The sequence below is a fragment of the Malus domestica genome, chromosome 08 (assembly GCF_042453785.1).
Source record: "Malus domestica chromosome 08, GDT2T_hap1".
NCBI lineage: Eukaryota > Viridiplantae > Streptophyta > Magnoliopsida > Rosales > Rosaceae > Malus > Malus domestica.
This window is the reverse complement of record NC_091668.1, coordinates 28,293,030-28,306,688: the sequence shown is the minus strand read 5'-3', so window position 1 is coordinate 28,306,688 and position 13,659 is coordinate 28,293,030. Positions and strand designations below refer to the sequence as shown.

General features: G+C 35.9%; 1 protein-coding gene and 1 long non-coding RNA gene across 2 annotated transcripts; one reads left to right on the top strand and one right to left on the bottom strand.

The window, feature by feature from the left end:
- Positions 1-5,264: 5,264 nt before the first annotated feature.
- On the bottom strand, positions 5,265-7,269 carry LOC103453748 (peroxidase 43). Its single transcript, XM_008393319.4, has 4 exons — positions 6,992-7,269; positions 6,689-6,871; positions 6,403-6,565; positions 5,265-5,845 (listed from the first exon to the last, which is right to left on the bottom strand). The coding sequence occupies exons 1-4, from the start codon at positions 7,190-7,192 to the stop codon at positions 5,427-5,429; spliced, it is 966 nt and encodes a 321-aa protein (XP_008391541.1). The 5' UTR covers positions 7,193-7,269; the 3' UTR covers positions 5,265-5,426.
- On the top strand, positions 5,660-10,509 carry LOC114826631 (uncharacterized). The gene is made up of 2 exons (XR_003775653.2): positions 5,660-5,887; positions 9,930-10,509. It is a non-coding gene; the product is annotated as an uncharacterized lncRNA (long non-coding RNA).
- The last annotated feature ends 3,150 nt before the right edge of the window (positions 10,510-13,659 follow it).

The following is a 13,659-nucleotide window of genomic DNA, read 5'->3' as shown; positions in this document are numbered from 1 at the left end:
TCCAGAAAGCTTGATCACTTGACTTCGCATTGAGGAAGAGGCCATGAAACAAGAATTGAAGATGGAAATTCTAGTCGTGTCAAACAACAAGAAGACTACCAACTTCAACCAGAACCGAACTCTAGCTGTGTTGAAGCCAAATGGGAAGAACATGAAGATTAGAACAAGAATCACAACAAGCGCCTCAACAACAACACCAACAAGGTTCAAAATTGAAATCCCTCTCATCCTCAGAATAGGTACCATCCCTCTCAAGTGCTGCTTCTAATTCGAGATAGTTTAAATGCTATAACTGTCATAAGTTGGGCCATCTTGCCCAAAATTGCATAAATAAGAAAAGCCTGTTCTACAAGCAAATCTTGTTGAAGAGCAATTGATTGCAATGATATCAGATATCAACCTAGTTGATGGGGGGTGGTGGGTGGACGCTGATGCTTCTCATTATATTTGCTATGATCGTTCTCTTTTCAAGATCTATTATGTGGTTGAGGGAAGGAATGTGTTGTTGGGTGATTCGCACTCAACTGATGTTGCTGGTATTGGAGAGATGGAGTTGAAGTTCACCTCTGTAAAAACCATGATACTAAAAGATGTGATGCATGCTCCAGCGATAAGGAAGAATCTGGTCTCGGGCTTTATTCTTGACAAGGCTGGATTCACTCAAACCATTGGAGCATATACGTATACTCTTACTAAAAATGGGATCTTTGTGGGAAATGAATATGCTACTGATGGAATGTTTAAATTGAATGTTGATGCTAATAAAATGTCTGCTTCTACTTACATGTTGTCTTCTTTTAATATTTGGCATGCTAGACTTTGTCATGTTAACAAACACTTGGTTAAGAACATAAGTAACTTAGGCTTTTTACCCAACTTATCATTGAATGATTTTGAAAAATGTGAATATTGTAGTCAAGCTAAAATCACTAGAACTTTGCATAAATTTGTCAATAGAGAATCTGAACCACTTGACTTAATTCATTCCGATATATGCGAATTTGATAGAGTGTTAACTAGAAATGGAAAATTTTATTTTATTACCTTTATTGATGATTGTTCAAATTATTGTTTTGTCTATCTTATGAAAAATAAAAGTGAAGCTATTGACATGTTCAAAATTTTCTTGACTGAAGTTGAAAATCAATTTAATCGTAAGATTAAAAGATTTCGTAGTGATAGAGGACAAGAATATGAATCCACTAAATTCGTTAATTTGTTTAAGTCTCATGAAATTATTCATGAAACTACTGCTCCTTATTCTCCTGAAATGAATGGTAAAGCGAAAAGAAAAAATCGAACGGTTTGTGAATTGAATGTTGCTACTTTACTTAGTTATGGAGCTGCTTCTTATTGGCGAGTGAAATTGTGTTGACTGTATGTTACGTGTTAAATAAAATTTCTAACTCAAAAATGAATATTACTTATGAAATTTGGAAAAATGAGAAATCAAATGTGTTGTATTTCAGAACTTGGGGTTGTTTAGCTTATGTTCGTAAACTTGATCCAAAAAGATCGAAATTGGCTAGTAGAGCATATGAATGTGTTTTTATTGGTTATGCATATAATAGCAAAGCATATAGATTTTATGATTTGAGAAACCATGTCATAATTGAGTCACTTGATGCTCATTTTTATGAGAATAAATTTCCTTTTAATCTTCGAAATAGTGGGGGTTCTAATTCTTCTAGAATTGATCAACCTACTGTTGTAGAACATAGTGAATCTGCATTAGAACCTAGGAAAAGTAAAAGAGTTCAAATAGCTAAATATTTTAGGCCTGATTTTCATGTATATAACTTACAAGAGGATCCTAATACAATTCAAGAAGCTTTAACTTCTTTAGATGCAGATAGCTATAAATGATGAAATGGACTCCCTGGAGTCAAATCAAACTTGGCACTTGGTGGATCTTCCACCTGGTTGCAAAACAATAGGTTGCAAATGGATTCTTAAAAGAAAAATAAAACCTGACGGTTCTGTTGAAAAATTTAAAGCCCGGCTTGTTGCCAAAGGCTATAGGCAAAGAGAAAATATTGATTTCTTTGATACTTATTCACTTGTGACTAGAATAACATCTATTCGTGTATTGTTTGCTTTAGCTTTTATTCATGATCTTGTTGTGCACCAAATGGATGTTAAAACAACTTTCTTAAATGGTGAATTAAAGGAAGGAATATATATATATATATATATATATATGGATCAACCAGAGGGTTTTATTATTCCAGGACAAAAATAAAGTTTGCAAGTTAGATAAGTCTCTTTATGGATTAAAACATGCTCCTAAACAATGGCATGCAAAATTTGATAGTTCGGTTACTTTGAATGGTTTTTAAATAAATGAAAGTGACAAATGCATCTATTATAAGTCTGAAAATGATATGTGCACTATAATATGCCTATATGAGGATGATTTGCTTATTTTTTGCTCGAACATTCATGTTGTGAATAACGTCAAAACTTTGTTATGTGCTAATTTTGATATGAAAGACTTGGGTGAAGCTAGTGTAATACTTGGTTTGAAAATAACTAGGTCCAAAAATTGGTTTTCTTTAGATCAATCCCACTGCATCGAAAAAGTTTTAAGAAAGTATAATTATTTCGATTGTAAACCAGCATGTACTCCTTATGACCTAGTGTAAAACTGTTCAAGAACACTGGTGACAGTGTTAAACAATCTAAGTATGCAAGTATTATTGGTAGCTTTCGTTATGTTACTGATTGCACTAGACTTGATATATCTTATGTTATAGGAGTTTTATGCAGATTTACTAGCAGACATATTTTGGAGCATTGGCATGCTATAGAGAAGCTTATGAGATACCTTAAAATGACGATGAATTTTAGTTTACAACTCAATGAAATCGAGAGATTCAAAAAGAAAATCACACTTCTCAATGAGACAAAGAGAATGATACCTTTCTCGACAGCTAACTCGTCATGGTTTGGCCGGAAAATGGCCTGAAAGGTCGCAGCCCGACTTGAGTTTCGATCATGACGATCCAGAAGGAAGTTCGAGTTGAGGTTAGGTGTTTCAGGCTCGTGAGGACGAGACGAAGCTCATGGTGCTCTTGGTTTAGGCGATGGTGAGAGTGTTGTCGTTGTTGTGTTTGTGTATGTTGAGCTCAGAGAGAGTAGAGGTGAGAGGGAGAGAAAGAGAGAGAGAGAGAGAGAGATATATATATATATATATATATATATATATATATATATATATGAGATCCACGGGAAGAAGAATGAGGGAAAAGAGAAAAAAAGGTGGGTAAGAGACCAAAACAAAGGGGTGGGCCCCACTGACACACCAAACAAGACCAAAAAGCAAACATTTAAAATAAGTATCCCAACCAAAATGAAATTACAAAATTGCCCTCAACGTTTCTTAAAATCCTAGACGGGTTGTTACACTCTACCCACACCCCTAATATGCATCCCAAGTTAAGGGAAAAATTTAGCCATGCATGGCTAGAGATGAAAAATATTTTAGCCTTATAGTACACTTTAAAAATAATTTAGCCCTATAGTATACTTTAAAATATTAATTTTTAATGACTTAAACAAAGTCAAAGGCTCCATGACTAGACATGACCTAATTTGGTAAGGTTTTGAGAGGAATCAGTTTTGAGAAAAATCAAATAAGAGAGAAATCAGCTTGGGACAGAGTTCGAACAATGTTTTGTGAACTAGTTTTGAAATTGGGGAGATAGTGCTTTGTGGCAGTGCAAAAAATCAATCATATTTATGCATTCTAGTGCAAGTTTGATCTCCTCCAGTTTTTATTATCTCCAACAACTAACTATTTAACTCATAATGTTAATTCTCTACTAAAGGAAATTGAAATCAACTTTTGGACAAAATTGCTTGTAATTGTTTGTAAAACTGTTTATTATAAGTGATTTTGATAGTTTTAATAATTGTTTGACAATTAAGGGAAAGTTATTGGGAAATTTGGAAAAATAACCAAAATTTAGACTCTATATAGAATTATAGTCACCCTTTTAAGTTTATGATAATTATAATCAAAAGTTGATATGAAAGTACTGATATACCCTTAAAATGAGTTTTCCTATAACAACCAAAAAACAAAATCCTACAAAAACACTCAAACGTTGATAGTTTTCATTCTTAGGATTCAAAATACATGTAAGAACGCAAAATTCAACTGTCCATATATGTGTGATTTAGATTCCCAGAGTTTCTCAGCAACCAAACAGAGTATAACAAGGACCCAAAAGTCATATTAGTTGATATCTCTTCTCTCAATTTGTGTTACGTAGATTTCTTTATCTGATAGTTTTCCTACTTTTACTTGTTTGTTCACATGTAAGTCCCTAATGCATTGCGTCAAGGGATGATAAGCCTTTCTCAAGCTTCTACAAATGCAGCAATTCTACTTTTCTGGTGCAAATAGGAAGAGAGAAAAAACACACATGCATAAAGATATGTATGCGAGAGAGAGAGAGAGAGAGAGGGAGAGAGAGAGAGAGAGTTACAAAGATGGTGGTGGGCTGGGCGCTAGCTTCGGTGGAGATGACAGCGGCTGCGTAGTTGATTGTGTCAACGCTATTATCCATGATTGCTTGTGTGATCCAATAAAGCTCGTTGCTTTGCTTTTGGAGCTAAATTCATGTTCTTCTTTTTCTCAAATAAACGACTCTAGCGAAGATTGACTAAATGAGTTTCGAATTCCTTGATATGTGGTCGGAGAATGACAGTTTTCTGGCTAGATTCGACCGACATGGCAAATTCGATCTGAATGAACATTTCTCGAACCTGAATTTTAAAAAATTTCTTTTTGGTTTTATGAGAAAACGCATTCTAAGGGTATGTTAGTAATTTCATGTAAAATTTCGGTTATAATTATTATTAACTTAAAATGGTGGCTATAATTCAATATAAGGTCCAAAATTTGGTTAATTATGCAAATTTCCCAAAGTTATCTTTTGGTGTAAGTCATTTAGCACTATTAGGGGCAGGCGACTCGTCATGGGTATAAAAAAATATTTCAAACTTCTTGCTCCAAGCAACATGGTTGGTTCCACCAAAAAAAGAGGCTTGTAAGGGGATGCTTGTAAAAAAAATGCAAGGATGGATCTAGTCCTTTCATCCCTTTGCCCGTGAAAAAAATGATGCAGGACGGGATTGGGTGTATCGAAAGAATGGGATATAGATGACTTGAGATTCACTCAGCTTAGGGCAATAGAGTTTGCTCGACATTTGTTAATCATGAAGTCACTCAGAATCAACACAACCAAACCTAATACTTGTTTTGAAGGAGAAAATCACTCTTAGATTAATTTTTCATTCACTAATTATATGACTTACATATAGAGCCCTTTTGAATAAGGACATTAGCTACATTGATAAAAGCATCACAAAAGCATATGGTTAAATCTTTCTATATATTATACAAGAATATCCTTGTACTAAAGCCTACCACAATTTCTCCTAATTACACCTTGGAATCCTGTCTTGACACTAATCTGCCCCATTTTTAGAATTGATTCGATGAAATCAGCCTCAAAAGATGGTCCAAAGGGAATATTGAACAAAGGAAAGTAGGAGTCCATTATGCTCCTTGTCATTGCGTCCTCGTTAAGCTTGGCATCAGATTCTAACACAGCGAACCCATTTCTTATGTTCTGCAAAATATGAAGGTCGAATGTTTGCTCGCTTCCTTCGTCGATCGGCAGCCGGATGTTGACGTTGCCGTTTTGAGGGCACCTTTGTTTCAGTTGAGGGAGGAGGTTAGGATTGATGCTTGGATCAGATCCCCCTCCTGGGAAGAAGTTGTACAGCCTTCTTGTTAAAAAGAAGCATGCTGTCGTCCCAATTGTATGAGCAGCTGAAATAAGTAACATTAGAAGTAAGACTTCTCAGCGAAAAGGTATGTAACATCATTAGACTGTATTATTGAATGGCAAAAAAACATGATTAATATGTCTTATATATTGAACCTTTTATTTTGTTAATATGACACATTTACGAATAACTCGTACTATGAGAGATATGTCTACATATTATAATAACCTGTTTGGTGGACTGAATGAGATTGGATTTTAGGGATATGATTAGACTGTAGATATTAGTAAAGCTATGTAAGATAAGACTTGTAAAGTGAATTCGTAACGCATCATGTTTACTATTGACCATCTCACATTTTAACAAAATAAACAAACAGACTGAAAGTAAATATATTTTACTTGGTCACAACCTGTCCTTGAGTCTAATTAATTAGATGTAGGATTATACTATTTACTTGCAGTGATGACTGTTCACTTGGTCGAACTGGTCATGCATGTCAAGTTAACCACACGTTAACTTGGTTTTTCACCAACCTTGGCTATCATCCAACTTTCATGAGAGAGAGAGAGAGAGAGAGAGAGAGAGAGAGAGTAGTACCAGTGAGAAGGACAAGGTCTTTTTCTGTGAGACCCCTTCGCATAAACTTAGCCTTGAGTTGTTGGATTGAATCACTGACATCCGGCATATCGTCAGCCAGAGACATATTTGATACCACACCATCTCTTCGACCTGTACCCACTTCATATGCAGGGCCACCAGCCTACATGTATATTAATTGTACGAACAAAATTAAAAAACAAGAGTTAATTTTGGGCGCTAAGTGCGTAGCACACTGATCTAACCAACGAATTAAACTCAAGTCCGCGAAAGTGAAACTACCTACCAAGGCTATAGCATCTCTAGCTGCCAAGGCCACAATGTCTGCACAAGAAACGACGCCTTGGCATGCAGCCTCCAACTGTGACTTGGCTTTCTCTATCACTTCGAATCCCCCAACGCCTTGGTGACCAAATGCATGTCTCTCCGCGTTTGCACCATCCTCAATAAGAATTGAACCATCACACCCCTGATCTCATCATGGTATATCATATAAATATATATATATATATAAAACACAAGTACACAACTTAATTAACAATATGTTAACTTAATTATCATAAGAGATGGTGAGAGATGGATGAATCACCTGGACGAAGCAGTCGTGAAAATGGAGTCGGAGCAAGATTGCTGCAGTATTGGCATCGGAGAGAACGGCATCTCTAACAACGGTACGAACAATGGACTCGGCTTCGGGGCATGTTTCACCGTAGAAACCCACCATAAGCTGCCCGTCAGCCTGAGATAAACCAACCAGAAAGACAAAAGCCAAAGCCAAAACCAATGCCATAACTTAATTAACGGGGCTGACGAATCGAGCAGGTGCAGTGGGAAATGCTACCGACTGAGGCAGAACAGAAAGAAAGGTAATTTTTTATTTTTTATTTTTGGACAAAGAGAAAGGTAATTTATATAAGTCAAAAACGCATGCACCAAGCTAAAGCCTAACATGCATATTCTGCTTGACAAGTTTTTTGAGGATAGGACCACATGCAATGTGTCAAATAGAATGCATGAGCATTTGTCACCTTGCTAATCAATTTTTCGTTTTTTGTTTCTTATTTATAATGAATAGTCATAAATTTATATAATTACAATTCAGCCTTGGTTATTTTTTAACTCACTGCGTTTTAGGTTCAAATTCTTTTTTTTATTTTTTATTTTACTTCAGTGGGAGGATATAAATTTGGGATCTTTTTCTTCTTTTCTTTCTCTTTGACTGGCCACGCTCAATTTCAATTTGTTTACATTTTCCGGCCAAGATAGTTTTTACATCCTGTCTACAAAAAAAACATTTCGACCAACCAAAAAGGTAATTGTCAATTGAGCGTCCATGCTCTGTCCGACTCAATCAACTTACCTAGGAAAAAAGTTTCCGTTGATCAACCTCATCAGCACAAACTAAAATCCCTAAGGAAATCAACACAGTTTAATGCCCATATTATTTAGGTTTGGCTGAAGGCACAAATTAAGATAAGTGTGGAATGTGGGTAAATAACTTTCATTCTTGTCACTCAATACTATTGGTGGTATTCATCTTCACTTGAAAGTAAGAGATCTTAGATTCAACTATCGTGATTGGTGAATTCGATACCAATTTAGGTTATCTATTGTGTGGCTTAGCCGAACTCCCCCTCCATTTAGTGTAAAAATATATTGACAACTTGAATTCGATACCAAATTAGGTTGTTCATTCTTGGTGGCCTGTTAATTAACAGGTTAGTTTAGTGTAACTCATACTTACCCATTTTAATTCGCCTTGTCAACTGGGATTGGACTAGCCAGGACTACTTACTTATGTAATCCCATGTTTTGTCCATGCTGATACTAAGTTAAATGAGACTCGCGTGAATAAGGATAGGCAAATACCCATTGGTTATGGGTAACCGTGGTTATCCGCCTATTTAAATTTGATGGTTACGGTTATGAGTAACCGTTTAGATAAATAAACGGTTATGGGTATAACCGTTTACCTGTGAAATTTAAATGGGCGGTTATGTGTATTACCCGCGGTTATAAACAGGTACCCATTTAACCATTAAAATATGTAAAACTAAAAAAAAAAAAATTAGTATATATATATGCCTCACTTGAGAGAAAAATATAGTTGATAGAACGAGTCAATGTTTAATATATGTGATTGAATGTGCCAAAGCGTTAAAGTGTTCGACAGTTTTGTTTTGGAGTCTTTTGGGGCTTTGGCCAATTCAAGACAATGATTACTTTGAGTTTTTAGAAACATGTTATTGTCGGCTAATGCGTGTATATATATATATATATATGTATATGTATATATTTAATTGGCCTCAAGTTTTCAATAAGTATTTGACCCAAAAATTAGAAATCAATTAAATAGCTTGGATCGATGAACATATGTTTCTAAATAAAAATCCAAATATTTATCAAATTAGTTTATTAGCAGACTGATGCGTACTTACATACATACATACATATGTATGTATGTATGTATGTATGTATGTATACAAGAATATTAATTAACCTACAACCATGCATGATTCTTATAATAGATTGACCATCAAATAATTGGGAGACATTGCATATATTCATAAATAATATTGCCGTTAATACAAAAATTCATGTTAAATGTATTTAAAACGGTATTTAATTGTTAGAAAAAGAAAATTATGACAAATTTCTTTTTAATTTTCAAGTTGTTAAAAAAATAGGTAGACGAGTGAAAAAAAAGAGTAAACGGGTTTAAAATGGGTAAACGGGTACATGGTTATGGTTAAATGGATATATGGTTATGGGTAAATGGGTATGCGGTTATGGATATGGTTAATTGTTTATAAACGGTTATGAGTATGAGTATACCCGTTTATGTAAATACCCAACAAGTAAACGGTTATGCGGGTAAAAGCGTAAACGGTTATGGGTAGATAACCGCGGTTACCTGCCTGCCATAACCGTTGCCCATCCCTACGCGTGAACTAGATGCCTCGCTAGAAGTTCTTAGTGAGACCCTCCCTAAACCATGGGACTTGCTATGACCCTTTGATTCTCTGCTCCGCTTCGCCCCTTCTGCTTCGCTATTTACGCCTCAGTTTTAGCCCCTCCCATCTTGGATTTCTCACCGTTCAGAAAAAACCCCAAAACCACCTTCTTGTCGTTTTCAAAACCAACTTCTTAAGGGAAAGAGAGTCGATGTGTGGTCGTGTGGTGTGGTGTGGGTGAGGTCAAAGTCGAGACTCAATAGATGAAGAATTAGCCATTAGGGGAGGATAAGAGGCCGTGTTGGGTGATCGGATCATATTTATATATATTTTTACTTCGAATTCACTCGTCTTTTCTTAGTTAGTTCCTTATATTTTTGAGCTATTTACGTTATTTTTGTGTTTATAGGATTTGTTATGCAAAGAAAATAAAAATAGAACAAGTGAAATTTTATGTAATAAATTCGTCAAAACTGTCTGTGTAGATCAGCTTTTAAATTAAATTAAAAAATATATATAATAATGATAAGTCATGATGATGTTAAACATCATCATGATGGTTTTGTTTTGTAGAAGAAAAGAAAGGAACGGATGGAGAAGAAGAAAAAAAAAAGGGAATAAAAGTATGGAAAGCAAAGGCATACGAGGGAGAAAGAAATCAGAAAAGGAGGGATCCAAAGCGTGAGGGAGGAAAGGAGTAAGCTGCCCTTGCAGCTTTGAGAAGGTCAGAAAAGAGATATAAAAAAATATAGAAAGAAAGGAGAGGTCAGAGAGGATAGAGAGACGGGCAGAGGTCAGAAACAAGAAAGAAAAATATAAAAAAGGCAGGAAGCTGCCTTAGCAGCGGGAAAAAGAGAAGAGAGGGAAGGCAGCAACAGAGGGGGACAGGCGCAGAAAATAAAGAGGATAGGCGCGGAAAAGAACAGCTGCCTGGCAGCTAGTTGGTCAGAGGCTGCACAGAGCAGAAGCACAGAGGCAGAGAGCAAGCTTCTCCTCTTTCGGTTAAAACTTTTCAACTTATATTTTACTTTTGGTTAAATGTTTTAATAATGTGTAACTAATTTTATTTTGGCTAGAGATTAATTCGAAACCATGAATATATTTGTAATATGAATTGATTACCTTCAGTTGTGATTTCTGAGTTGTGATTTAATTTGCTTAACTGCTTGATTGATAACTTATTTTTGTATGTCGATTAAGGATGCATACTTAATTTACATGCATGAATTTGATGCTAGAATATAAGTGAATTTCACCTAATCGTTATGAACTTATATTCACAAGTAGTGAAGGTTGTTATCCACAATCGTGTTAAGTGAATTCTTGGCAAGAGTATCATGCTTTTCATAGTTACGAATGCCTCGTCAATGCTTATAGTTTTCACAAAGTTTAATGATCTTTGATTGTATCTCTATTGTGCTTTTCACGTAGGGGACTTTTGAAGAATGTTTTGAATTGTTGTATGCGTTTTCCCGTCCAATTCAATAACTTAAGGAAAACTTGAAGATTAAAAAAGTGTTGTTCACGGTTAATCTGAAGTGTTGAGATTCACAACTTATTGAAAGAACAACTGAAAATCAATTTAGGTTGCATATGTGTCATGTGTAGAGAAGAACCCTCTAGCTAGTCCGTCATTTATCCTTTCACCTTAATTTCATGTTTTTGTCAATTCTGTAATTTATTTAAGTTTAATTTACTTCTAGTCAAAACCAAACACCCTTCCATTATTAAATTATATTATTTAGTTAGTTTTCATTGTTGTTAGTCTTTTAATTCAATTTCCGTCCATTTCAGTTCCTAGTGTCTAATTTGATTGTTTTCATTATTTTGAGTTATCCTAAGTGTGTTTCGAGTTATTAGAGTTTTTAGCCTAGTTTTGTGTCCTTGAGTCTTATTTAATATTTTTAAATTAATTTAGAATAGATTAGCAATCCCTCCTAATCCCCGGCCTAGAACGATACCCTACTTACATCCATACTACAATTGTCAAAAAGAGGGTTTAATTTGTGTGTCAAGAAATTCTCACATCAAATTTTGGCGCCGTTGCCGGGGATTAGCAAAGTTGCTAATCCCTTGTCTTGAGTCTTGTTTAAATTGTTTAGTTTTTTTTTTATTTTTTTTATTTTTTTTTTTATTTTTTATAATTACCCTGTTTTGTTTACTTATGATATTTGATTTAGTTTTATTTCTTTGATATCAGGTACTAAAAGAAGTAAGACATGGCAATTGCTAATCTTCAAGCTCAAATGGCAATTCTTACTTCTCAATTGTCACAGTACATCGAAAGGACCACAATACAAAGCACCCCTACATTCGATGTGTCCTATACGCAAGGATATCAAGCAGATCAACATCCACAAAGGAGTTGGGAGAGTTATCATGATCATAATCAATCAATGAACAACTTGTTTTCCAACACGTATAATTCAGATTGGAGGGATCATTCAAACACTATGTGGTGGGAACCTCAACCAGTTCAACACGAAGGATATTGGCAGCCATATAATGAGTTCTATTCAAGCCCTGCTCAGCCACCACAACCTCATACACAATATACCCAACCAAACTCAGGTTCGTCAATAAATTATGAACAAATTCTTAATGAATTAAATTCTTTGGCGCAGGGCTCACAAAATCAAGCCAAGGAGGCTCAACAAGGAGAATATTGGCAGCCATATGAGGAGTTCTATACAACGCCTATGCAGCCACCACAACCTGCCCCGCAACAATTCCAATCAAATTCAGGTTCGTCAATAGATTGTGCTCAAATTCTTGATGTACTAACTTCTTTGACGCAGGAATCACAAAATCAAGCCCAAGTGATGAGCGAATTGAAGAATCAAATGGGAGAGATCGCGGAATTCATGGGGCAAATGCAAGAACAAAGTGAAGTAACTGACTCAACTGTTGAAATTATTGAAGCTATCAACTTGGAAAGTGGCATAGAGGTTGGAGATGAACCCAAGATGTCCAAACCAAGCCAAAACATGGATGAACAGTTACTGCTCGAAGAAGAGGAGGATAACAAGGCCACGGCAAAGGAAGAACCACCATTGCTGCAGCCTACCCTAGCCCCAACACCCTTGCCGCAGCCCCATATGCCCTCTATGCAGTCCACTACAACCAAGGTAAGCCCAAATTCAATTCGTCCTGACCCCGTTCCACTAAATGTCTTTATTCCTTGCAGGATCATGCAATCCAAGGAAGAAGAGGGTGAGAAAGGCATCTTTGAAACCTTTCCAAAGAATCAAGAGAAAGAAGTGGATGGGGAATGTCTAGAATGCATCAAAGAGGATGTGCTTGAGACAACCATTCCTAAAGAAGTTGAATTTTATGACATGGGACAAGTCCCAACCATCACATTCAATCTGGCCAAGTCCAATATCCCTGAAACTTTCAAAAATGTGGTGTTTGTCATTGAGTTCTTGTCGGACAAAGCAAGTAAGCCATCTTCTCCAATTTCGATTTTAGTATATACTAACTTGTTGATTTTGATGATTCAGGCACCTACACTAGAATTTACACCATTGCCGGATCACGTCAAGTATCACCGTCCATTCAATGATCAATTCCATGCTATGGGCCCTATCCAAGTTTAGAAGGAAGTATCGTCCGGCTGCAAGACGTTAAAGAAAGCGCTTCTTGGGAGGCAACCCATGTATTCAAAAAAAGGAAGATCTATGAATCGCTCTACAATCAGTTTTGCGTTTCTAAAAACCTTCACTTTTCTGCATTTTTATTTTGCCATGATTGTCAATTTTTTTATTTTTGTTTATTTAATTATTTTTGGGTGTGGGTTTATTTTTGAAACATTGATAGATATGCAAGATATTCTTAAATTCTTTTTCATGAAAAAAAAAAAAAAAAACTTAAACTTAAAAATATTTTACAATGATGTGTGAACTAATAGCATTCATTGGTCAGGTGGTGCTTCAGTAGTCGGCGGAGCTTCAGCAGTCGGCGGGGCCACGGAAGGAGGAGGTATCTGAGGTTGATCAGTTGGAGCTTCACTACGCGGTGTCGCCCCAGAAGACGAAGGCAGATGCGGTTGGAACAAACCCACAAACCTTCGGTGATCAAGTAAAATCTGACCATCATTTTCCTGCAGCTGGTCAATTTTCCTCTTCATGTTTGTGGCATAACTGTGTGCAAGCTTATGCAATTGTTTATTTTCATGCTTGAGTCCTCTAATCTCCTCTTTGAGACTCTGTATTTCAGCCACCAACGATTCAACGTGACGGGTTCGGGCAAATAGGCGTTGGGCCATGTTGGACACGGAACCGGCACACTGCACGCTAAGAGC